Source organism: Protopterus annectens, chromosome 8.part0 (assembly GCF_019279795.1).
Source record: "Protopterus annectens isolate FY-2018-M chromosome 8.part0, PAN1.0, whole genome shotgun sequence".
NCBI lineage: Eukaryota > Metazoa > Chordata > Ceratodontiformes > Protopteridae > Protopterus > Protopterus annectens.
In genome coordinates this window covers 1811616540-1811641859 of record NC_056741.1, presented here as the reverse complement: position 1 = coordinate 1811641859, position 25320 = coordinate 1811616540, and the positions used below count along the sequence as shown (strand labels likewise).

Below are 25320 nucleotides of genomic sequence, written 5' to 3'. Positions count from 1 at the left end.
AACCCCAAGGCTCTTTCCCAGGCACACAGGGTGATGCCCCCTCTAGAGGCAGAGGAGGGGGCAGAGGTGGAATACGTCGCCCTGGCGGCAGAGGGGGTCCGCAAAACCAAGGTGACAGGGATACACTCCCCAGGAAACCTTTCCAGCACTCCTGAGAGGAGGCCCGACTGTCCTGCTCTGGAGGCAGTCGGGGGTCGCTTAGCTTTATACCCTCAGGCCTGGCAAAGTCTTACATCAGACAATTGGGTAAAAAGCATTGTTACCAGAGGTTACAGAATCCCTTTCCTATTGCCCCCAATTCTGCAGAAAAGACTCCCAGATGTACCTCTCCATCTGCGAGACCCTGCAGCTATAGAAATTTCAAAGCTGCTAAAAAAAAAAAGAGTCATCCAACCAGTCCCGGCGGACCAAAGAGGATTCGGAACTTACTCAAGGTTCTTTTTAGTTCCAAAAAAGACAGGGGACTGGAGGCCAATTCTGGACCTAAGCAAACTCAATACCTTTGTCAAGAAAGAAAAGTTCCGGATGGTCACGCTTCAATCGATCCTTCCATTTTTACAGAAGGACGACTGGATGTGCTCAATAGATCTAAAGGACGCGTACTACCACATCAAAATGGCCAGGGCGTCCAGGGATCACTTGCGCTTCCGGCTGGGAGCCAGTCACTTTCAGTTTCGAGCCCTGCCCTTTGGTCTGACCTCAGCCCCCAGGGTTTTCACCAAATGTATGGCAGTGGTAGCGTCTCACTTGAGATGCCTGGGATTCCAGGTGTTTCCGTATCTGGACGACTGGCTCCTTTCTGCTACCACCGAGCGTCGACTGATTCAGGCCAGGGATTACACACTACAACTCTGTGTTCATCTCGGAATTTCCGTAAATTTCGAAAAATCTGTATTACAGCCATCACAGCATATCTCATTCATAGGAGCAGAATTGGATACGCGTTGCTTAATCCTAAGGCTTCCTCCAGAAAGAATAGCCTCCCTACAAAACCATATATCTCTTCTCCTGTTGTCCAAAAAATCCCCAGCAAAACTGGTTCTGAAGGTTTTGGGTCTCATGGCAGCTTCTCTCATTGCGATACCCTTGGGAAGACTGCACATGAGAGTTCTTCAATGGCTACTGTTTGCACAATGGTCGTTCCAACAGTTACCCCTGACACACGAAATTCACATCACAAACATCTGCAAATCGCACCTGTCTTGGTGGCTTCAGACTTGCAATCTCTCCAGCGGACAGCCATTTGTGCTACCCACGCCGACAGCTACGGTGACCACGGACGCTTCCTTGATAGGGTGGGGGGGCATCTTTCAGGGACAGACAGTCCAAGGCGAATGGACCAAATTGGAGTACAATCTGCACATCAATGTTCTAGAGATGAGGGCAGTGTTTCTAGCGTTGCAACACTTTTCTCCCCTTCTTCCTCTAGGGACCATTGCAGTTCAGTCGGACAACATGTCCGTAGTCTGGTACATAAACAAACAAGGGGGAACCAAGTCTTATCAACTATGCAGAGAGGCCATGAGAATCTGGCAATGGGCAGAGTCCACGGGTTGCTTTCTGACAGCAACGCACATCCCGGGGTTATCCAACGTCATAGCGGACAGGTTGAGCAGAGCCATCCTGTTACCTCACGAGTGGTCCCTCAAACTATCAATTGCGAAGAAAATTTTTCGCAAGTGGGGCCAGCCTTGCTGCGATCTGTTTGCGTCTCCAATGAACGCCAAATGCAGAAGCTATTTTGCCCTATTACCCCCTCCAGGGGAAGTCCCCAGGGATGCTCTGGTTCACGATTAGCCCCCGGGCCTCCTGTACGCCTTTCCTCCTATTCCTCTGATTGCAAAATTTCTACAGAAAGCCAACAACCTGGAGAGGACAATAATCCTCATTGCCCCATTCTGGCCTCGTCAAATTTGGTTTCCCTTTCTTCAAGCACACCAAATTCGGGAACCCTGGATCCTGGACCCGGAGTCGGATCTACTGACCCACTCGTCAGGGGCTCCCCACCCGTCGCTTCTATCCCTAAGACTAGCAGCTTGGCTGCTCCGCTTCCCTTCTTAGCCAGGTCTGATCTTCTTTCCCCTGCAGTTCAAAATATTCTAGTGGCTTCTCATAAGGCTTCCACTACAAAGATTTACACTAGTAAATAGAAGCGTTTTGTACACTGGGCAACTACACAACAATTGGATCCCGTAACAGCCCCACTAAACAGAGTCTTGGAGTTTTTATCCGAACTATTCCACCAAGGAGCTTCTCCTGCCACTTTGAGAGTTCAATTGGCTGCTATTTCAAACTTTCATGTGGGAGAAAATGGGGCGCCTATTATGGCTCATAGACTTTGTAAGGCCTTTTTAAAAGGATCTTTTCATATCAGGCACCAGTTAGAATTCCTACATCACCTTGGAATTTGAACCTTCTATTATCACAGCTAATGCTACCTCCTTTTGAACCAGCCTCTTCCTGTTCTTTGAAGTTTCTGTCATGGAAAACCCTTTTTCTGGTAGCTATCACATCAGCCAGACGAGTATCGGAACTTCAAGCTCTTTCCGTTAAACACCCATATTTGATCTTTCACCCTGATAGAGTATCTCTTCGCACTAATCCATCCTTTCTTCCCAAAGTTTGCTCCGTCAATAACATTAATCAGTCCATTGAGCTCCCCACATTTTTCAAGAACCATTCCAGTAAGTTGGAATATATGTTACAAAAGTTAGATGTTCATAGACAACTCAGGTTTTACTTGGCTAGGACAAAGGATCAAAAAAAAACAGATCAGCTCTTTATAGCCTTTGCAGACAGCAGAAAGGGCATGGCAGTTACGAAACAAACCCTTTCCAAATGGCTTTCCGACTGTATTATTTTTGTTTATACTGCCTCTGAGCAGAGTTTACCTGTTAAGCCCAAAGGGCATTCTACAAGATCAATATCTACATTCCTGGCTCATGCAGCCCGCCTACCGTTGGACACTATTTGTGCGGCTGCCACTTGGTCTAAACCACATACTCTCATTACAAAGTAGATAGGGTTTCCAGGGACAGGGCAACCTTTGGTTCCACTATGCTCAGGAACGTTCTCCCGTGAGTTCCTCAGGAACACGGAGCTAGGGACGCTACCCAGTTGTAAGAACAAACGGCGAGATTGAACACTCCCACATATAGAAGTTATGTCCTTACCATAACGTTCCATGTGGAGTGTTCATCTCGCCTTTGTTCTTACATTCCCACCCTCGCACCCTCAGGAAGAACGTCCAGTTTAGGTGTCTGGTTTGGTTCTCCCACTTCTGCTTTGTTCAGTTATGGCGGCTGTGTTTCAGCTATGCTTGCATGTATGTGTTATGTTCACTTCCGTCGAGTTCTGGTTTGTTTGCAAACTAGATCTGAGGTAAAGGCAGAGGGGGATTGTGGGAGATAGGTTGGTCTCGAGCTTCTTCTCGATGCAGAGCTTTGCCAAGCGGCCAACACGGAGCCGAGGATCGGCTCCGAACCCAGGTGCAAGAACAAAGGCGAGATGAACACTCCACATGGAACGTTATGGTAAGGACATAACTTCTATTTTTATTTGGTTAGCGCTTTCATGGGAATAACTCCTACTTCTTCAGACCATTGAATAAAACAGTATGCTGCTACATCATATATATAACACAAATCACTGGCCTTCCCAATTAGTGCTAATCAAACCCAATTAACATCAGTGTTTGATTCTTAAAGGGCCTAGCAATTTAAACTGAATAAAATTCTTTATTCAATCCACAAAGAGAAATATGTGCTTAAACCCAGTATATAGGAGCATAATGACAGCATGATAAACACCATCACTAAATCATGACATCAAATAACAATAAAAAACTTTTACTAATTGCATATAACCACACCATGTAATAACCTACTCAAATATATATGTACAAACATCTAAAAAAATATATACCAGAAAAGTGTAGTGTCCCGGAAATCACAGACGCACAGGTGAAAACAGCCACTTCAAAAGCCAAAAACACAGCATTAATGGGTCCAGATGGTGTCCCAGGCTGTGTCTTGCATGAACTACAGAACAAACTAACCCCCCCACCTAAACACACTGTTCAGCCTCAGCCTCTCCACAGGCTACGTGTCCATAGAATGGAGCACAGCAATGGTTATTCCACTCCACAACTATTGCCCTATAAGCCTGACTAGCCTGGTCTGCAAGGCTATGGAGCGCATCATCATGGAACTCATTAACAAAGACATTGGGAACCTCCAAACACTTGACCCAACCCAGTTCGGCTTTGTTAAGGGCAGATCATGCCTACTAAACCTGGCTGACTTCTTCAAGACAGTCAACAAGGCCATAGACAAGGGAAAGGTGGTTCATACAGCCTACCTTGACTTCGCTAAAGCTTTCGACACCATTCCCCACTCGAGTATTACAGAAAAACTCACCAGCCTGAACACAAACCCCTACGTCATGAGATGGGTTGCCAACTGGCTTACAGACAGAACTCACACGGTAAGAATAGTGGGCTCCAGGTCCGACTCTAAACCAGTCACAAGTGGTGTCCCGCAAGGCTCTGTCCTGGGACACTTACTGTTTGGCATATACTTCTCAGAAGTACAGGCAAACACAGGAGGACTATGGCTTACCACGGTCGCCGATGACTGCAAACTGGGAGCCATAACTGACTCTCCGGCTGACACGGACATCCTCCAAAAGGGCCTTACTGAGACAGACACCTGGTGTCAAAGTCATGGCCTCAAGCTAAATGCCAAAAAATGCATAGTCATCCCGTTTGGGAAAAACAAAACACCCACAAATTACAACATAGGTGGCAGCCCCCTTAATACAGAAGAGGTAATAAGAGATCTGGGGACCCAGGTAGATAGTAATCTCTCCTTTGACAATCATATTGCCAAAGTAGTTAGGAAATCCTTCTGTGTGGCCCATCTAATTACTAAAGGGTTCACATCTAGAAATAAAGAGGTTATAGTGCCCCTCTACTCGTCACTCATCAGACCCATCATAGAGTACAATGCCCCATTTGGGATGTACCACACAATACACTTCCAACAGCTGGAAAGACCACAAAAGTACCTCACCAAGAGGATTACTGGGCCTCAAACATATGTCCTATGCAGCCCGACTGAAAAAACTCTGTCTGTACTCAGTGGCATATCGCTTACTCAGAGGTGATCTCTGCCTGACTTACAAAGCCATGTCCAACTCAGAATTCATGGTCCTGCTCCACCTTAAGAAATCCAAGTCAGTCCAAGCCACGCGCTCTAGTGAGCTAAACCTCGCCACAACAATAAATAGAACATGCTGGAGGGATAAATTCTTGTCACAGACTTCCCATGCTTTGGAACAAAATTCCAAACTACATTAGTCAGAGCCCCTCACTAACACTCTTCAAGAGAAACCTTGACGAGTGGATGGGTAACAGAAGATACCCCCCCCCCCCGGGATCACTTCATTGGCTCTGCTTGACAGAAGATCAGTTAATTAATCAATGGGATGGCGAAAGCCGACACACTCTGGCTAGGCTTATAAATGGGCTCGGACAGATAGCCTAGTTCCTCCCTATGAACCTATAAAATACACATTTAAATGTTAAGCTACCTGCTCTACTTCTAATGTGGTGTGCCTTGCTACCTGTACAAAGTGTCGTTCCTTCTATGTAGATAAGTGCACACAAAGACTTAAGGATCTTATAACAGAACATAAATCTGAAATGCACAGGAATGTTAAAACCAATGCACTTGCAAAACACATGGATGAAATGGGAAGAGACCATGAATTTAAGTTTACAGTTATAAGTATTGGGCAGAGAAGTATAAGAGGAGGTAATATGAAAAACAGAATACAGATTTTACAGTATGAATGGATAGTGAGACTGTAAGCAGACTCTCTACCTGGTATTAACGCAGCAGTGAGCTTGATACCTATACTAAAGAAAAAAACAAATGCTGTTGAACTATTGTAAATGATTGATATATGCACTTTAATATACAAATATATATTTTTATATTTTTTAATACTTTTTATAATTTTAGATTGCAAGACTTAATTTAGACAGAAAATGTTTTATATTTTAAAATGTGTTTTATGTCTTTAAATATGAATATCAGTTAATTGTTTTTTTTTTTCTGATTGGGCTGTGTTATGAAGGTTTTCCTTTAAATGTATATGAATAGTAGCTTGTTACGTAACACACTGAGGAAGGGCATTGGCCTGAAAGCTTTGTGTATTCTAAAGAAACAAGTTTGTTACTTATTATTACCTACTTAGCGTTTCTGATCACTGGACTTTAACTTGCTCACAAAAAAATCATCCCCATAAAAATGCACATTTCATGTTATAAACTAGAAATAAGCAATGGCAGTTACCAAAACAACCATCTTTTAAGGTCTAAAGAATAAAAAAGCCTTGCAGAGAAATGTTATGGTCACTATTCCTGAGTACAGAAGTCTGAACAGACCGGAACCCTAAAGGAGTTAATAGCATATTCACAGCAAGAAACTAAAAGTAAGAAGGAGAAGCAGATAAATTTTCAAACACGGCTTTTACAACTGTATACTCTGCAACTAGAAGTGATCGGGAGAACAGATGTAGAGAAAATATTAAACTCCTAGTCAGAAATACAAAACTACATCAGAAACTCTTTAAAAAAAAAAAAAAAACAGAAGTGCTGGGTCATTTACAATTTAATAAAACTTTATACATGGCCAGGGAAAGCTTCTGGATACAGGATTGTTGGGGAGGAGTTTGGTAGTCTGGGAAAGTTTTAGGTGCTGTGTTGACACCGTCCTGTTGGCCTCAAGTCCTATAAGGAGAGGAAGAAGGATCAATCCTGTCACATCTCCCATTATCAGATCATAAGATAATTGAATAGAATTACAAAACAATGGTAAGGCCCTTGGAATACAAATTTCTTGAATAAACCAACACTGTTATGTTGCTTGGCTATGTTCCTATTTAGGGATTTCATATTCCCTGACAGAAATAAAAAACTTAGTAATCTTCCAGTCAGGAGAACAGTGACATGAGAATGCAATCAACTGAGATACTTGAATTAGGAATTACAGGAAAGATCATTTAAAAATGGGATTAACTTCGACAAAACAGTACCTATAAAATGACATTGCAAAAGACAACACTAATGAAATTGGAGAAAATAGTGTAGGGGGACTTCACTTGGCTTGAATTTCAGGTTGATCAGGAAACAGGATATTAAAACACATCTATGACATCACTGGGTTCGGGGATGACTACAACGCAGAGAATAGATGAGTGCTGTTTAATGCCTAGAGCATGCTTGACTCACAACACAGCAAACTTAAATGGTTATTCTGACTATCAGTGGTCAAGTATTAGCTGCCTTGAGATAATCCTCAATCCACATTCAAAATTACTTATCTTACCTTTCCTAATGCAATTGAGCAAGCAGCAAGTCCAATGAGACCTCCTTTCCGGCTGTGTGGGTGCTGAGATAAGGCAAACTCTTGGGAAAGAATCTGTATCACATGCTTGATCTGAGATGTGTTGTTCTGCGCTACAAACTCTCGCACTAATCTAAAGAAAAAGTGAGGCAAAAGAAAAGTGAAAAAATTAACAGCGTTTATCAATACCATGTGACCTTCAATTTGGGCTACTAACAAAAAAAAATTACTTGTCACCGTTTAACTCAAAAAAACTGTGCTATTCAATCTAGTGGGACAATGAAGTAAGCATACATAAAGCAAGGGGTGCAGGAAGGCAGAGACCTCTACACTGAAGGGATGCAATGGCCATAATGCCTCTGTCCTATATGTTTTACTAGTTAAACTATCTCATTTTTATTAGTTTTGAAATTTTCAGGTTTTGTTTTGTATCCAAATAACTGGACATTTCAGTACATTCCTATGCTCGAACCTTCAATATTTGTGAATTCAATATTATAGATTCAAACTGTATGCTTTTTACAGGGATTCTATCTTAGGTACTCTTTCATTTTTTTTTTTTGTTGTTTCTTACATATTCACTTTATGTGCTTTTCTATTTAATAAAAAAAATGCACTAGTCTAAAAATGCATTTTTGAGCATAGACTCATACTTCCTTAGATACAACAAATGACAATTCTCTTTCACTGAACAAGCCCTCATTTGGTTTATCAATCCTCTATGTGGCAACTTGCTGGAGCCAGCTTCCACCACAAGTCAGAAATTAGAGAACTCTCCATGTTTAACAAAGAAAGCCAAGATAGCATCTTTCCCCTAAGGAAATGTGATGCTTCCGAGTCAATATTTAACACATGAAGAATACATTTATACACACTCAAGCAAAATGGTCTTCTCTTATATGTAAATATGAATATACTATTATATACTATTTACTAACATACACTTCATATACTAGTCTTCTTACAGAGAAGCACAGCTATGAATTTACTGTGAACACTGTACATAACAGCTTTTTATGAGAAGTAACAGCACAGAAATAGCATAATACCTACTTCCCAAGCCAGTGCACTTGGACATACTTTATGTGCTCTTGATCACTCAGACTCAGAATTTTTTTTTTCTGTCTTGTTTACATACTACGCTGTACAAGAAAGACATGTAGCCACATACACCACTCCTTTTGGATTACAGTTAAACTGGCCAGTGCAAGTAATAATCATTGGTTTGTCCCTAACTGATACAAACTTAACAGTATTTATACATTTACATAGTTTACCACATCTGCATCTGGCCATACCTATAGTATGCTTATTTATATGATTAATTCAATTGTTTTTATTATTATTATTATGCTCAAACATTCATTTTAAATTCAATCTAGACAAATACAAAATGTGGTTTCCAACCCAACCTATCTTCCATACCATCAATTAAAGTCACTATAGACCAATGCTGCATCAAAATATTTTGAATATCCATGGCATCAGTAGAAAATCCTAAACAGAACACTTTAGTAAACCGATCCCAGGGGTGACTCCAAATTGGTATATTTGTCTTTATGTTAAGGATAGATGCAAAATCATTAAGCCTCCTAGTCAACAGTTCATCATAAATATCTTCCACTAAATCTGCAAGATAAGACCTATCAAAAAATAATTGTTTTAAGAACTCACATTTGATTAACAAAGTTTCACCCTCTGATACCATTCTATAACTCTTACAAAACTGTCCCTTCACCACATTATAGGTTCATAGGTTCATACTAGGCTATCTGCCCTAGGGCATTTATAAGCCTAGCCAGAATGTGTTTGGCTTTCGCCACCCATTTTAAATTTATTTTGCTATGCCCTTTTTCGAGGTTAGTATACTGTGCCTCTGTCTAACAGTGACACAGAAGTGATACCCGGGGTAAATGGGTGTTATGTTTCATCCATAAGGGATGATTACTATTAATGTGTAATTAAGAATTAAAAGTTGCTTTCCTAAACACATTAGAACTAATGTCTGCACTAAATAGATTTTTCTTAATCTCAGGATCTAAAGAAAAAGATCAGTCAAAACTGTGCAAGTGAAGGATAAAAAGTTAGTTGAGTAATTCAAATACTTTATAAAATTAGTTCAGTCTTCAGCAGAACCTGACCATATCTTAAAAATATTGTTCAACTTTAACATAGAATTTAACAAATCTGGACATATCTGTTCCCATTTACATAGAACTAAATTAAATTAGCAAAAAGTGGTACCGAAGTGGCACCCATGGCCATCCCACATACCTGTTTATACTATTCACCTTCAAAAGTAAAGAAATTATTATCAAGTACTAACTACATTCACATACCAAATAAAAAAGTCAATCCCCAACAGAAATCCCAATTCTGCCAGTGTATCTTTAAACCAGTATAGGCCAATGTCATACGGCATTTCATTACATCAATTTTCATATCTGCTGTCACAAACATATAATCCAAATTCCATATTGATAGATTGCAACTTATCTAACAAATGTCAGGAAGCCTTTAAAATATCTGTAAATGTTGTTGTGTCTTTCGGCTTTTCCCGGTTAGGGGTCACCACAGCGGAACTCTGGTCCACTAATGATTGGCAGTAGATTTTTACGTGCCGAGTTGCTAGCCCTGATGCACAACCTTCAACGAAGGAACGCCCATTCACGCATATCTCCACACAGAAGACGCTCTGGCTGAGAATCGAATACAACAACGTCTTTCTGTGAGGTGACAACGATACCGCAGCACCACCACCACAGTATCTTTAAAATATCTGTAAATAAATGTATAATTTATCCATGCAAACTACTCCCTCCTGCCACCCCCTATTTCCTCCCAAACCCTCTTATCAGCTCTCTCTTCCTGTCTACTTAAGAACCTCTCCCTCAGATTGGTCTTAACCTACCCCCCACTCTCTACACTACAGTTGTTTTATTTCAACAAAATAACTAACCCTCCCATTCCTTATTTTGCACTACTCTTGTAATTATATCACCACCTGCCTATCCCCTATTATACATCATGATACATCTCTTCCTGTCTACAACTCTGCTTTTCTCTCTCTTCCTATTACCGCCACACCTTAACTTACATTAGCCGTATCCCTTCACTTACCTATCCACAAATTCATCTCTCAGCAGCTTATTCATTCTCTATTGCCCCTGCTCTTTTCTGCCATAATGACACCCACCTACTTTATATAAAACTACTCCCTCAGCCCTCTCTATCTTCCATAATAAAGCCAAACTACCCCTGTTTTAATCTCTCTCATTTATGTCCAAAACACCCTACACTAAACTTTCTGCTCTCTGAAAACATACAATCCAGGACCTGCCACTAATGCCTCTCCTCCTACCCAACCCACAACTCCTACCCACAAAATTCCTCCTCTCAGACTTTTACTTCTACATGTACCAGAAACGTAACAATATTCGCTCTCTCAACATCCTATACTAAACTTTCTGCTCTCTGAGAACATACGCCCTAATCCAGGACCTGCCACCAACGCCTCTCCTCCTACCCAGCCCACAACTCCTACCCACAAAATTCCTCCTCTCAGACTTTTACTTCGACATGTACCAGAAACTTAACCATATTCGCTCTCTCAACATTCAAAGTATTCTCAACAAAAAGTCACTGAGCTACACCCCTGACAGTCTCACCAACTCTAAAACCTGGCTAAAACCCCATATATCTGACAGCAAAATCTTACCCTGTGGCTATAATACATTTTGCCAAGACAGAGTCAAGAAAAAAGGGGGAGGTGTAGCTATACTGTACTCGGAACAACTCACCCTCTATCTCACCTCCTAATTTTCACATTGCTGAAGTCCTCATATTAAACTGCAAATTGAACAATCATAAAAAGACACTGCTACAGTCTATATACTTTAACAACATCCCTACCCTTGAACACTTTCTCTCCCAGATCTCACAAACTATTTCCTATGAAACCATTATACTGTGAGATGTTAACACTGATTGGTATTCTCTGTCCCCTGACTCTCCGAATGCCAGCATTGGCATTTTTGGCTTCTCCCAACTTATCACTACCTCCACTTGACTGAATAATCACTCTAATTCAGGGACTACACTTGATTGGATCCTCACCTCTTACCCCTACCTCTACCATAACCCCTCCATACTCCCCGATTCCCTAAGTTCACCTTCCTACCTCTATCCTTTGATACTCCCCTCAATGGTCCAAATCACATCCATACAAAAATTGTTGCAAACTTACTCACTTCAACCCTGACACCTTTAATCAAATGCTCTCAACTATTATCTGGTCCTTTCTTCAGGATCTCTCCCTAGAAGAAGCTCTTCTAAAATTCAATTGCATCTTTCTTGACATTCTTAACTCCCTGGCTCCCATCAGGAAAATTAGAATTAAATCCAACTTTGTACCTTGGATAATTCAAAACACTCACTCCCTCATGCACAAGAGGGATACTGCCTGGAAAAAATGGAAGGGGATTTGTGTTTATGCTACAGAGAACTATGTAACTTTTTTTTTTTTTTTTTAAATCTAGTTAACCTTGACAAAAAATAAGAAGTTATGTACCTACCATAACGTTCCATGTTAGTTGTCTTCTCTCGCCTTCTTTCTTGCTGGATGGGTTCGGAGCCAATCCTCAGCTCCGAATCGGCACTTGCTAAGCTCGAGAGCTAATTTTACCAGCTCGAGGCAACCCTATATCCCATGATGCAAGGCGGAGACTACCCAGATCTCGTTTGGTAGCTAAGGAAATTAGGAATATATATTTCCAACTGTAAGGAGGAAGAAAAGTAACAATACTAAAAATGACAATCATAATCATCATAATCCTCTGAAAAGGATCAACCTAATCTAGTGACACTAGAAGCTGATTAGCTAGAAAAAAAGGATAAAGTCTCTTAATAAAAGAGGCATAATCTTCCCGGTCTGACCAGGCTAGGGGGATGGAGGGCGGGACGCAAGAAAGAAGGTGAGAGAAGACAACTAACATGGAACGTTATGGTAGGTACATAACTTCTTAATGTTAAGTTGTCAATCTCGCCTTCATTCTTGCTGGATGGGACCGCGTCCCTAGCACCTCTATCCTGGGTGGCTCAATGGAACAGACTCTTGAGAATGGTGGAACCAAAATTCGCTCTGTCTCTGGAGGCCAAGTCTAATTTGTAATGTGAAACAAAGGTATGAGGAGAGGCCCATGTGGCTGCTGCACAAATAGTGTCTAATGGAAGTCTAGCCTGAAAAGCTGTAGATGTAGCTAGAGCTCTGGTAGAATGGGCTTTTGGCCTAGAAATCAACTCTTTGCCTCTGAGCTGATAAATGTAAGTAATCACAGAAGACAGCCATCTAGATAAAGTCACCTTAGAAACTGAAAGGCCTTTCCTGTTTTCTGCATAGGATAGAAACAGTTGATCAGATTTCCTAAAATGTTTAGTTTTGTCTAGATAATATCCGAGCTGGCGGTGAACATCAAGACAATGTAATTTTTGTTCCGCTCTATCAGAATAATTTGGAAAAAACACTGGAAGATCAATGGATTGATTTAGGTTCGTCTGCAATGCCACTTTGGGTAAGAAAGATGGATTAGTCCTTAAAAATACCCTGTCTTTGTGGAAAATTAAGTATGGAGGACGAATGCAGAGAGCATGAAGCTCAGATACTCTCCTGGCAGAAGTAATGGCGACTAGAAAGAGTGTCTTCCAAGAAAGAAATTTCAACGAACAGGCAGCCGCAGGTTCGAAAGGGGGAAGAATCAAGGATGTTAAAATTAAATTTAGATCCCACTGTGGTGGGGGGTCTCTAATCGGAGGTTTAAGTAAAAAGATACCTTGAAGGAATGCCTTGCAAAGTTTATGTGACATAATGTTGTGGTCCAAAAAGCCTATATGAAAATTCGAAATGGCTGCCAGCTGAACTTTTACTGTGGAGGAAGAGGATCCTGAATGAAAAATCTCAGCTAGGAAGTCCAAGACCGAATGAATCGGAGCAGTATAGGGGTCTATGTTCCTAGCTCTTGCCCAGAAGGAGAAACGTTGCCATTTACTAGTGTAAATCCTTCTGGTAGAAGATTTTAGGGAAGCTACTATGATATCCCGGACGGGATTAGAAATCATAGGGAGCCTGGCTAAGGATGGAAGTGGAGCAACCAAGCAGTGAGGTTGAGAGAAGGTATGGATTGGTGCAGCTGCCCCGACTGGTGGGTCAGAAGATCTGGAACCGGGTCCAGATGCCATGGCTGTACCAAGAGATAATGATGTAGGAACGGAAACCATATCTGTCGAGGCCAATAAGGGGCAATGAGAATCAACTTGGCTCTCAAGGCGGTTGCTTTCTGAATTACTTGAGGTATCAGCGAAATGGGGAAAGGCATAAAGAAGTCCCCGGGGCCAATCTTGGGTTAGAGCGTCTCTGGGGGGATGGCCTGGAAGGGGGAAGAGAGAGAAGAAGTCTGGGCATTTGCTGTTTTGAGGTGTAGCAAAAAGGTCACAGCAAGGAAGGCCCCACTCCTGAAAAATCTCTTCCGTCACTGATTGTTTGAGAGACCACTCGTGAGGCATGAGAATAGCTCTGCTCAACCTGTCCACTATGATGTTGGATTTCCCGGGGAAATGCGTTGCTATCAGAAAATGCTGAGAAGAGATTGCCCATTGCCAAAGTCTGAGAGCCTCTCGACACAGTGGATAGGACTTGGTTCCACCCTGTTTGTTGATATACCACACTACGGACATATTGTCCATTTGGACTGCAATAGTTCCCAGGGGAAGAGAGTCGTTGAGGGCTTGCAACATTAAAAGCACTGTTCTCATCTCTAGGACATTTATGTGCAGATGGTATTCGTAAGGTTGCCAAGTGCCACGGACCATCCTGCCCTGATAATGCCTCCCCCACCCGATCAGGGAGGCATCCGATGTAACCGTGGCGACCGGGGCAAGAGGAACAAAGAGTCTGCCCTGATGGAATTGAGGGGATGATATCCATCAGGTCAGATGCCTTTTGCAAGTTGGAGTGATTATGATCCTGTGATTCATGGGTAGTTGTTGAAAGGACCATTGGGCGAATAGCATCCATTGTAGAAGACGCATGTAAAAATGGGCAAAGGGAAGAAGTGTTATGGCGGCCGCCATAAGACCCAATACTTTCAGAGCAAATCTGGCCTGAATTTTGCAGCTGAGAAGAATCACCTGGACGTGACTTTGAATGTCCAAGATCCTTTGGTCTGTTAACTTTGCTGAAAGTTGTACGGTGTCCAATTTTGCGCCTATAAAAGTAACAGATTGACAAGGCGACAAGGCAGATTTTTCGAAATTTATAGAAATCCCTAGCCCTCTGCAAATGTGAATGGTGTAATCTCTGGCCTGGAGAAGTTGATGCCTGGTGGTGGCAGTAAGGAGCCAGTCGTCTAGATACGGAAACACCTGGAATCCTTGACGTCTCAGGTGAGCCATAACCACTGCCATACAGTTGGTGAACACTCTGGGGGCTGTAGTGAGTCCAAAGGGCAGGGCCCTGAATTGGAAGTGACTGGTCCCCAGCCGAAAGCGGAGAAATCTTCTGGAGCGCCTGTGAATTTTTATGTGACAGTACGCATCCTGAAGATCTACCGAGCACATCCAATTGTCCTTGCCCAGAAAGGGTAGAATGGACTGAAGCGTGACCATCCGGAATCTTGTTTTCTTTACAAACTTGTTTAGTTTTCTCAGATCTAATATTGGTCTCCAGTCCCCTGCCTATTTTGGAACTAAAAAGAACCTGGAGTAGATTCCGGATCCTATTTGGTCTGCTGGGACTGGCTGGATGGCTCTTTTTGCTAGCAGTCTTGATATTTCTGGTACTGCTAGTTCCCTTAGACCGGGTGGAACATCTGGAAGGGTTCCCTTTTGCTGAATTGGGGTTTGAATAAAGGGAATTTTGTAACCCTCGGATATAAATCGACTGTACCCATTTGTCTTGAGAAAGGGAAAGCCAGGCTATTGGGTACAGCGATAATCTTCCCCCGACTGCCTCCGAAGGTGGACAATCGGGCAACATCTCAGGGATGCTGGAAGGGTTTGTCAGAAAGAGGCTCTCTGCTACCCTGATTCTGCGGACCACCTCTGCCCCTAGGGTGGCGTCTGTTGTTGTTACCCCCCCTGCCTCTGGGGGTAAACTGACCTCATGCGTCAGGCGTGACTCCTTGAGATTTGCGGAACCACATTTTCCCTCCCTTCTGACCTTTTGGGTAAGGTCTTGAAGGGGTGGAGAAACGGACTCCTACGGCAGAAAGAGTCTTGCCATCTTGTTCACATCTAGTCAAAGTGTCTTTCACTTGAGGTCCGAACAAGGTCGAACCATCAAAAGGGGAGTTTGTGAAGGACGCCTTGAAGGGGTCTGCAAAATTACAAAGCCGCATCCAGGACTGACGCCTTAAAGCCACTCCTGTGCCTGCAGCCCTACTCGCTCCATCGGCTGCATAAGAAATGAGCCGCATGGAGGAGTTAACAATGGAGTTAAGGATTCCTAGCTGTGAGCTAATCTTATCCCGAGACCCAGCAGCTGACGGATCCTGTAAAACTTCTCCCAACTCTTTAAGAACATCTCTTTGAAGGCGGGTGAAGTGACACAAGTAGTTCAGCGATCGCATGGCAAAGGTCGCTGAAGAAAAAATCAGCTTGCCGTACCTGTCCATAGTCCTAGAATCCTTGTTAGGAAGATGGACAGGTACTGAAGGATCAGCTAGTTCCTTCTTGGTGGCTGCAGCCACCACCATGGCATCAACCGGGACACCTTTTGTCAAATATTGCCTATCTGGTAAGGCCGTAATAAATTTAGAAGGCCTCCTAGGAATAGGTTCCACCGAATCCGGGGCCATCTATGCCTTCCGAGCCACTACATCCATAAGAGGGTCGAAAGGCGGAGACACCCAGGAGGTGGAGGGTCGAGATCCGAACGCCTCCAGGTATACTGACTTGTCCTCGGAAGGATTAAGGGAGGGCCAGTTCCCCCTCTGTTTAAGGAGTTCAAGGATGTCTGAGAAAGAGACATCCTCAGAGGAGGACCTTGGGGATCCCTCAGACTCATCCAAGTCAGTATCAGATGTAATAGACTCGGGGGAGTCTAGATGTTTCCTCTTACATGTCCTCTTACGCGGAGGTTCACCTGACAGATCAGGAGAAGCCTTGGAAGAGGAAGATATTCCCAATGGGGAAACCTGAGGCATTGGATCTCTGGGTCCGGGAGCAAGAGAGTGGGAAGAGACGTCAGCAGGCACTGTAGTGGGAGGAGCTGATGGAACTGACCGTTGACTACGCCCAGGGGCTAGTACACTCATCACCTCGAAGGCTCCCCCATCAGAGAGACCAGAAGGTTCCTGCTCCGAAGAGATAGGAACTCCAGGCCTCACCGAGAGGGAAGGCTCCGAGGCAGATGTAGGGGCTGAGCTCACCAACGCCGAAGCCCCGAGAGGGAGAACGGGGTCGGACAAGGGTCCGATGCTACTCGCCCCCTCGGAGCTGATGAGAGAGACCAGATGCCCGGATCCCTCCAATGAAGGCCTCAAGGAGGAAATTGGAGCAGAGGACGACGGAGCCGAAAGGGGTGGTATCGGCTCCAAAGCTACAAAAGTCATGGCTCCGAGGAGCTCCGGCTCCGAGCTCTGTAAGAGAGTCGAAGGAGGAATGTTAGGTGGATGAGAAATAGCTACCGTCTGTTGAGACGGGCTATGGAGCATTTGGACCAATGCCTGAGACTTTAATAGTCTACTCACCACTCTCTCGAGGTCGTGATCAGACAGCCTGGACGACCGAGAAGAACGGCTCCGATGGCTCCGCGAGCAAGGGTGATCTCAGAGCCGAACGTATCGATTCCAATGAGGGGGATCGAGATCTCTTTTTAGAGATAGGTGAAGCCGAAGGAGCCGAGGATACGTCGGCTCCAGCCGGAGCCAACACTGAGTGTCCAGATCTGGCAGTATCGGCGCCGGATGGAGCCGATACTGTGACTTCTAGCATGGAAGGATCGGCTCCGGCCGGAGACGATCTCGACACTAAAGAAGTTGAACCAGTAGCCGACGGCTTGGGACTTGCAGCCGAAGGCTTAACAGGTTTTGAGGGCTTCCCCGGAGCCGACTTAGTCGGGAAGCTCTCAAGCTTTAATAAGCCCCTCAATATTAACTTATTTCTGCGCTCCTGCAGGACTCTTGGGCTGAAGGCATGACAGATAGCACAAGAGTCCTGCAGGTGCAGAGGTCCCAGGCAGTAAACACAAGAAGTGTGACCATATGTCAGAGACATCTTCTGAAAGCACGAGTCACACTTCTTGAAGCCTGAGACCTTTGTGTCCTTCGACATAGCTGTGTCGAGGGAACACAAGTTGACAGGAAAAAAACACAAATACACACACACAAATAACACCCAATCCAAAAAATCTAAACTTAACAGGGATACAACACTCAAACAGACACAAAATTCCCTGACAGGAAAAATTAGGAAAGGCCTAAGGCCTAACCTAGGGAAGGGGATAAATAACCCGAGAAAAAGGGAATACTAACGGGAATAGGGTTAAAATAAATGTTAAAGTTCACAAAACTACTAAGGATATGAAAAATAAAAGGGATGAGACTAAAGTCTTATTATAAGAAAAACTTACCTAGAGCTGGTAAAAGAGGCATCTCGTTAAGCGACAACGAGATCTGGGTAGTCTCCGCCTTGCATCATGGGATATAGGGTTGCCTCGAGCTGGTAAAATTAGCTCTTGAGCTTAGCAAGTGCCGAGTCGGAGCCGAAGATCGGCTCCGAACCCATCCAGCAAGAATGAAGGCGAGACTGACAACTTAACATAAACGTTTACCTAAACCCACAAAAAAATTCTCACACTAAACGCCAATAAATTTTGGAATATTATCAACAAGCTGCTACACCCAAGTAACTCCTGCACCAAACCCCTTCCCCAACAGCTCTATCTTAGAAACTGCTACACTTTTTAACTCCTTCTTCATTGACAAGACACAAGTACCTACTCCTCTAATTCTTCCCCTCCATCCACCCACACAACTTCCTTTTCTCTTAAACCCATCTCCATTGCTTATATCAGATCACTTCTCAGTAAACTCAAAACGCACTCCCCTTCTGCTAATAACTTAACTCCTCTCTATCTTAAACTAGTAGCAAAAACTATTGCATATGTTTAAGAGGAAAAGTACTTGTTTCTGAGCCTCTGCCCACTGATTTGGGGGCAGGTCTGGCCACCCATTTGGTGTTGGCAAAATGTGGAAATGAAATCTGTATCCCTGGGACACTATATTTAAAACCCATTTGTCCTGGGTTATGAGTTCCCAGTTTTTTGCATGAAGAGCAATCTTTCCCCTCGAAAGGGGCGGCTAAAAGGCAAGTGTTTGGTAATTTTAAAGGAAATTCATTGAGACTGTTTACCATAGGGGGGTGTCTTGTTATTTCCAGATTTGGAAGTGGAGGCCCCCCATTGCTTAGGTCTGAGAGTCCCTTGGGACTGAAACCTGGTGCTTTTGGTGTGTCTGGATTTGGCTTGAGAGAATCTGGAAGGAGCTGGAAAGGACCAATTCTTAGCAGGCCAGTGCCTACTAAATCTAAGAGGTTGCACTTGAAAGAAATCTTTTACAGTTTGCATATATTTAGCTTTATCTTCCATCTTTTTTAAAACTTCTTCAGCCTTATTGCCAAACAGGCAGTCCTGATTTAAAGAAGCATCCAACAATTTTGCTTTAAACATGATCAGACAGAGATTGCTCCTTAAGCCAAGCATGCCTTCTAAGCACAGACCCAGTAACAGCAGCCCTGCAAGAGGCCTCTAAAGAATCAAAACCACATTGCAAAGTATGTTTTCCAACTTGTTCAGCAGAATGCAATAAATCCTGTAAATCTTTATTTTCCACAGTCAGAAATCAACATCATTTTCTGTTTAAGCAGTCCAATAATATGCTGTTGATATTTTAACATATGAAATTGGCAATTTAAAGCCCTGATAGCCAAGGCTGCAGAAGTATAAACCTTTTTACCCCATTTACCCAGCGCCCTGGAGTCTCTATCAGAAGGGGTAGGATTTTTAGCAGTAGAAGCCTTAATGCCCTTAGGCCCTTGAGAAATGGTTTCAGGTCTGCAACAGGATTTTTGAAAAGGAAATTGTGGGACTCAGGAACCCTGTAGTATCTGTCAGGTTTACAAGGTGCTGGAGACAGGGAATCAGGGGCCATACTGGATTCCGAAAACACATCACCAACAATGTCTAGTAGAGGAGGTATAGCCAAAGGCCTATGCTGAGGTAAAAGAAGAAAATCCTTAAGTCTCTTATTTGAATCAGAGAATTCCTGACTTTCCCAGTAGAAATGCTCCCTTAAGATATGTAAAGTTTCACCAAAAGAGAAATCCTCAGGGGGGGAAGCAGAGGGAATGGAATCCTCTGCATCAGAATCCTCATAAGTAGGTATGGACAAATCCAGGTCATTAGAAGAGTCAGAAGGAACAGAGTCCTGATCAGAAGAGTCATAGTCAAGATCAGGCCTAGGCCTCTTAGAAAAGGGGGGGGTGACTACCCCTGATTAGAGTAATTAGGTCTTCAGCCATTTTGATCATTTATTTTTTAGGCATAGGGGCCTAAACATGTGGCCTGGACATCATTTTTTTTCGACAGAGTGAGATTTAGGCCTTAGTATTGAAGGTGGAGTTGGTTTGATATGCAAGTCTGTAGGCCTGAATACACCCTCAGAAGCCGGTGCCTGCACAGCGGCTCCGGACCCATCCAAGGTAGAGACATCCACGGGTTCCATAGTTGATGCATCTCACGGCATACCGGACTCCGAATGGGTCTCAGTAGAGGCCTGCGAGTCAGAAGTAGCAGGCATCAGGGGCTGTGAAAGCACCTCACTGAGTACCGGCTAGCAGGCATCAGGGGCTGTGAAAGCACCTCACTGAGTACCGGCGAACTGGCGACTGGCTTAAGAGAAGCGTCGTCGGCAGTTTTGGACCTCAACGGCCTGTCTCTGTCTTTATCTTTGTGTTTTTTCAAAATTCCAGTAATCAGATGGCTAACTGATGTCATTTCTGGATAATTAAACAGAGAACCGAAATATTTAGAGGCAAAAATGTACAGACGACGGATAGTGCACTGATTAAATAAAGCACAAAACCGACAGCAAAGTACATTGTGGTCGGGGCCTAGGCAAGGAATACAGTACAGATGAAAATCATTATGAGGTATTTGCTTTCCACAAGTAATGCAATTATTAACTTTTACTGACATCGGTAAGGAGCAAGAAAAAGTTTCCCAGGGTACTTAGCTTTAAGTTGAAGACTTCGGTTCTGAAACTTGAAAATGAAAATTTCAGGAGTCAGCTGACCAGCACTTGCGAACTGCTTTTGCTTCGGGCACCACACAGCAAGAAAGACTGAGGTAATGATGGCGGAAGCATGTTTTATACCCCTGACGACCTGACGTCATGGAAGACGGGACAGCAACTGACGCAGGACCCACGACTTTGTTAATCAGGCCAGATGAGTGCAACCTGCCAGCAGATTACCCAAATGTAATGACTGCAACAGTGAAACACGAAGAACATCCATTTGTAATGAGATGTGCCACATAGAAGGACTTTCTGATTACAGTGGCAATGTGGTTATCAAAGGAGAGGTTGCGGTCAACCTGTGTCCCCAGGTCTCTTATCACACCTTCGGGGTTTAGTGGACTACCACCTATGTGGTAGTTCATGGGCACAAAATGTTTACCAAAGGGAATGACAATGCACTTTTTGGCATTGAGCTTAAGTGAGCTTAAGGCCATGGTTCTGGCACCAGTTATTGGTGTCAGTGAGGCCTTTCTGTAGAATGTCTACATCAGTTTGTTCATAGGTTGGTACTAGACTATCAGCCCTAGGGCCTATACAAGCCTAGCCATAACAATTCCCTGGCTATTTCTTCCCACACTATTTACTTTCCTGGACCCCTGTCTAGCAGGGCAACTGATGTGATCCCCGGGGTGAATTTCCTCCCTCCCATCCAATTGTCAAGGTTCCTTTTGAAGAGGGCCAAAGAGGCACTCTGCTTGACATGTATGGGCAATCTATTCCAGGGTCTGGGGAGTCTCTGGGTCAGGAACCTATCCCTCCAGCATGTTTTGTTTATTGTGATGACAAGGTTTAGATCCCTGGAGCATGTGGCTCTGAGGGGTTGGGATTTCTTTAAGTGTAGCATGTCCAACAGCTCTGGGTTTGACATGGCCTTGTATGTTACGCAGAGATCGCCTCTGAGTAGATGATATGCGACAGGGTATAGCTGGAGTTTTTTAAGGCGGTCAGCGTAGGGCATCTGCTTTAGGCTTGTGATTCTTTTAGTGAGGTATTTATGCAGCCTTTCCAGTTGTTGCAGATGTCTTGAGAGGTACACACCAAACGGAGCGTTGTATTCTATAATGGGTCTAATGAGGGATGAGTGCAGTGGGACAATGACCTCCTTTTTTCTGGATGAAAAGCCCTTAGTGATGAGGTGTGCCACATAGAAGGATTTCCTGACTGTTGTGGCAATGTAGTTATCGAAGGTGAGACCACTGTCCACCTGTGTCCATAAGTCTCTTATCACACTTTCGGTGTTTAGTGCACTGCCACCTATATGGTAATTCACGGATACATGTTTTTTCCCAAAGGGGATAACTATACATTTCTTGGCATTGAGCTTGAGCCCATGGCTCTGGCACCAAGCATCTGTTTCTGTAAGGCCCTTTTGTAGAGTATCCACATCATTTGGGGATTCAATAATGGCTCCCACTTTGCAGCCATCTGTGAACTTTGTTAGCCAGAGTCCCTTAGTGTTGGCCTGTACTTCAGAAAAGTAGATGCCAAACAAGAGCGGTCCCAGGACTGAACCCTGAGGTACTCCACTTGTCTGGAGCTGGATTTGGAGTCGGCTACTTTTACAGTGTGGATTCTATCAGTAAGCCAGTTAGCAACCCATTGGGTGACGTAGGGAATTAATGCCCAGCTTAGTAAGTTTATCTATGATTCCAGAGTGGGGGATGGTGTCAAAGGTCTAGAGAGGCTGTGTGGACCACCTTACCCTTGTCCATGGCTCTGGAGACTGATTCGAAGAAGTCAATCAGGTTCAGGAGACAAGATCAGCCCTTCACGAACCCAAACTGGGTGGGGTCCAGTGTTTGAAGGTTGCCAATGTCTTTGTTTATAAGTTCCATGGAGAATCAATAATGGCTCCCAGTTTGCAATCATCTGCGAACTTGGTCAGCCAGAGTCCCTTTGTGTTGGCTTGTAGTCAGATTTGGAGTCCGCTACTTTCACAGTGTGGGTTCTATCAGTGAGCCAGTTAGCAATCCATCTTATAAAATAGGGGTTTATGCCTAGTTTAGTGATTATATCTAGGATTCCTGAGTGAGGGTGAACAAGGAATAAACTAGTCTCATGTTTATTCCTTGACTTCCCAAAAGTCTATGATACTGTCTCCCACAACAGACTTCTGTCCAGACTATCTAGCCTTAATCTCTCCAACTCAGCTCTTTGCTGGTTGTCTAGCTACCTCTCAAACAGACTTAAGGCTGTAAAATGTCTTTGCTTTTTCCCCTTTCCTCCCTGTTCTAACCAGGGTTCCCCAAGGCTCTATCCTTGGACCTCTACTTTTTAACATCTTCACTAACAACCTCTATCAATCCTGTCCTCACTCCTCTTTAATACAATATGCTGATGACTCTACAATAATGTCCACCTTTGGCAATCTACCCCACCTACTCACCCTTACCCAAGAATCTCTCCACTCTGTTGAAAAATGACTAACATCCAACTAACTCTGACTTAAACCAAATAAAACTAAACTCCTCCTCTTCTTCCCTAAATATCTCCAATAAGTCAAATCCATCTTCACTGTTTCCTCTCTAAACAACACAACTATCACAGTTGAACCCCACACTAAACCACTAGGGATTATTATTGAAGACCTACTTAAATTCGATCTACACATCCAAAACTGCATTAAAAAGACTCACCAAAAACTTGGTCTACTATACAGAAACAAAAAACTCCTGACAAATGAATCTAAACTCTCTCGAGCACGAATATTCTGCCCTTATTCTAACTAATCTTCAATTAAATCATTTTGTCTAAGTTTGAACTTACATATAATAAAATTGCTAGATTTGCACCAGTCTAACATATCACTCACACCACTGCCTCTCGGTAAAAAACCTACAGTGTCTTGAATTTCACCATCAACTCCTCCTGCCTCAAATACACCTCACTCATTCTATTTTAAACCACCCTCACTCCTGTCCTGCTCTCTCAACTCTCTTCACACCCTATATTCCTAACCGTTCATGCCACAGCTCAGAGCAACACCTCCTGCAGATCTACAAACCCAATAAAACCATTTGCAAACTTGTCGATAATCACTCAGCTGCCAATGCTTAGAATAAATTGTCCCCATACACAAGACCAATTTCTAACACAAACTGTTTCAAATTAAAAGAAATCTACTAAACACTTGGAGTCTTCACTGATCCAGCTTAATCTACCTGTATTTTCTTCCCTCTTCCTTCAACTAATCATCCTTTCTACCTCTCCCCTTTAGTTTCAACCAACCCTCCTCCTCTCATCCTCCACTTGTTCCACAGAATAGGCTATACTACAGTCTCTTCAGTCCTGAAGTGTTGTAACTTTTAGTTATGTACTTACCATAACTTTAGATGTTTGGGATCCATCTCGCCTACATTCTGTACTGATGGGCTCGGAGCCGATCCCTCGGCTCCGACTCGGCACGCTATGCTATAGAGCGAGGCCTCTTATTGGCTGAGCTATTTCTTATCCCAGGATGCACCACCACTAATCCCCCAGATCTTGTTTGTCCGCATTCATGCACACATGCACAACTTGTTTATATAACATTGTTAGATGTTTCAAGATGAAACAGGATTCGGACCTTCTGATATCCTCTGATCTCCAAGGAAGGGGGAAGGAGGGTGGGTTATTAGAATGTAGGCGAGATGGATCCCAAACATCTAAAGTTTTGGTAAGTACATAACTAAAAGATGTTATGTGATCCTATCTCACCTACATTCTGTACTGATGGGACAGCGTCCCTAGCACGTAAATCCTGGGTGGCTCATTGGAAAACACTCCTGAGCACTGTGGAACCAAATGAAGCTCGTCCTCTAGATGCCACATCCAATTTGTAGTGGGAAATGAAAGTGTGCGGGGAAGACCATGTAGCAGCACAAATGTCACTAATGGCAAGCTTAGAATGAAATGCTATCGAAGTAGCCATAGCCCTTGTAGAATGAGCTTTGACAGAGGTGGTAAGCTCTTTGTTAGAATAAGAATAAGCTTGAGTAATACAGTCCCTGATCCATTTGGCAATAGTGACCTTTGTGACAGCTTTGCCCAATTTATTGTCTGCAAAGGATACAAACAACTGATCTGTTTTCCTTGTTTGTTTGGTCCTATCTAAATAAAAACGCAACTGCCTGTGGACATCTAATGTGTGGAATATGAATTCCGCTTTGTTAGAATATTTCAGAATGAAGACTGGAAGTTCTAATGATTGTTGTAGGCAGAAACTGGAACAAACTTTAGGGACAAAGGAAGGATTTGGCCTGAGAGATACTCTGTCTTTGTGAAAAACCAAGTACGGAGGTTTTACAGACAAAGCTTGAAGCTCTGAAACCCTTCTGGCAGAAGTAATCGCCACCAGAAAAGCAGTCTTCCACGATAGAAATTTTAGATCACATGTCGCTGCCGGTTCGAAGGGAAAGGAAGTTAAGGCGCGTAACACCACATCGAGATCCCATGGAGGAGCAGGATGAGAAATCGGAGGTCTTAAAAGCGCAGCACCTTTCAAGAAGGTCTTACACAATCTGTTGCTCATTAAAGGTGGGTTTATAGATTCATGAAAATTGGAAATAGCTGCCAAT

The 25320-nt window shown here is 43.4% G+C and overlaps 1 protein-coding gene across 2 annotated transcripts in view; it reads right to left on the bottom strand.

Moving 5' to 3' along the window:
- The window catches only part of VAC14 (VAC14 component of PIKFYVE complex), a 3391123-nt gene that overhangs the window by 3295663 nt on the left and 70140 nt on the right, over positions 1-25320 (bottom strand). For both annotated transcript variants that reach the window (XM_044081299.1, XM_044081298.1), the window contains exon 2: positions 7395-7545. In XM_044081299.1, coding sequence (XP_043937234.1) covers positions 7395-7545 — 151 coding nt within the window. The remainder of the gene's footprint in view (positions 1-7394; positions 7546-25320) is intronic.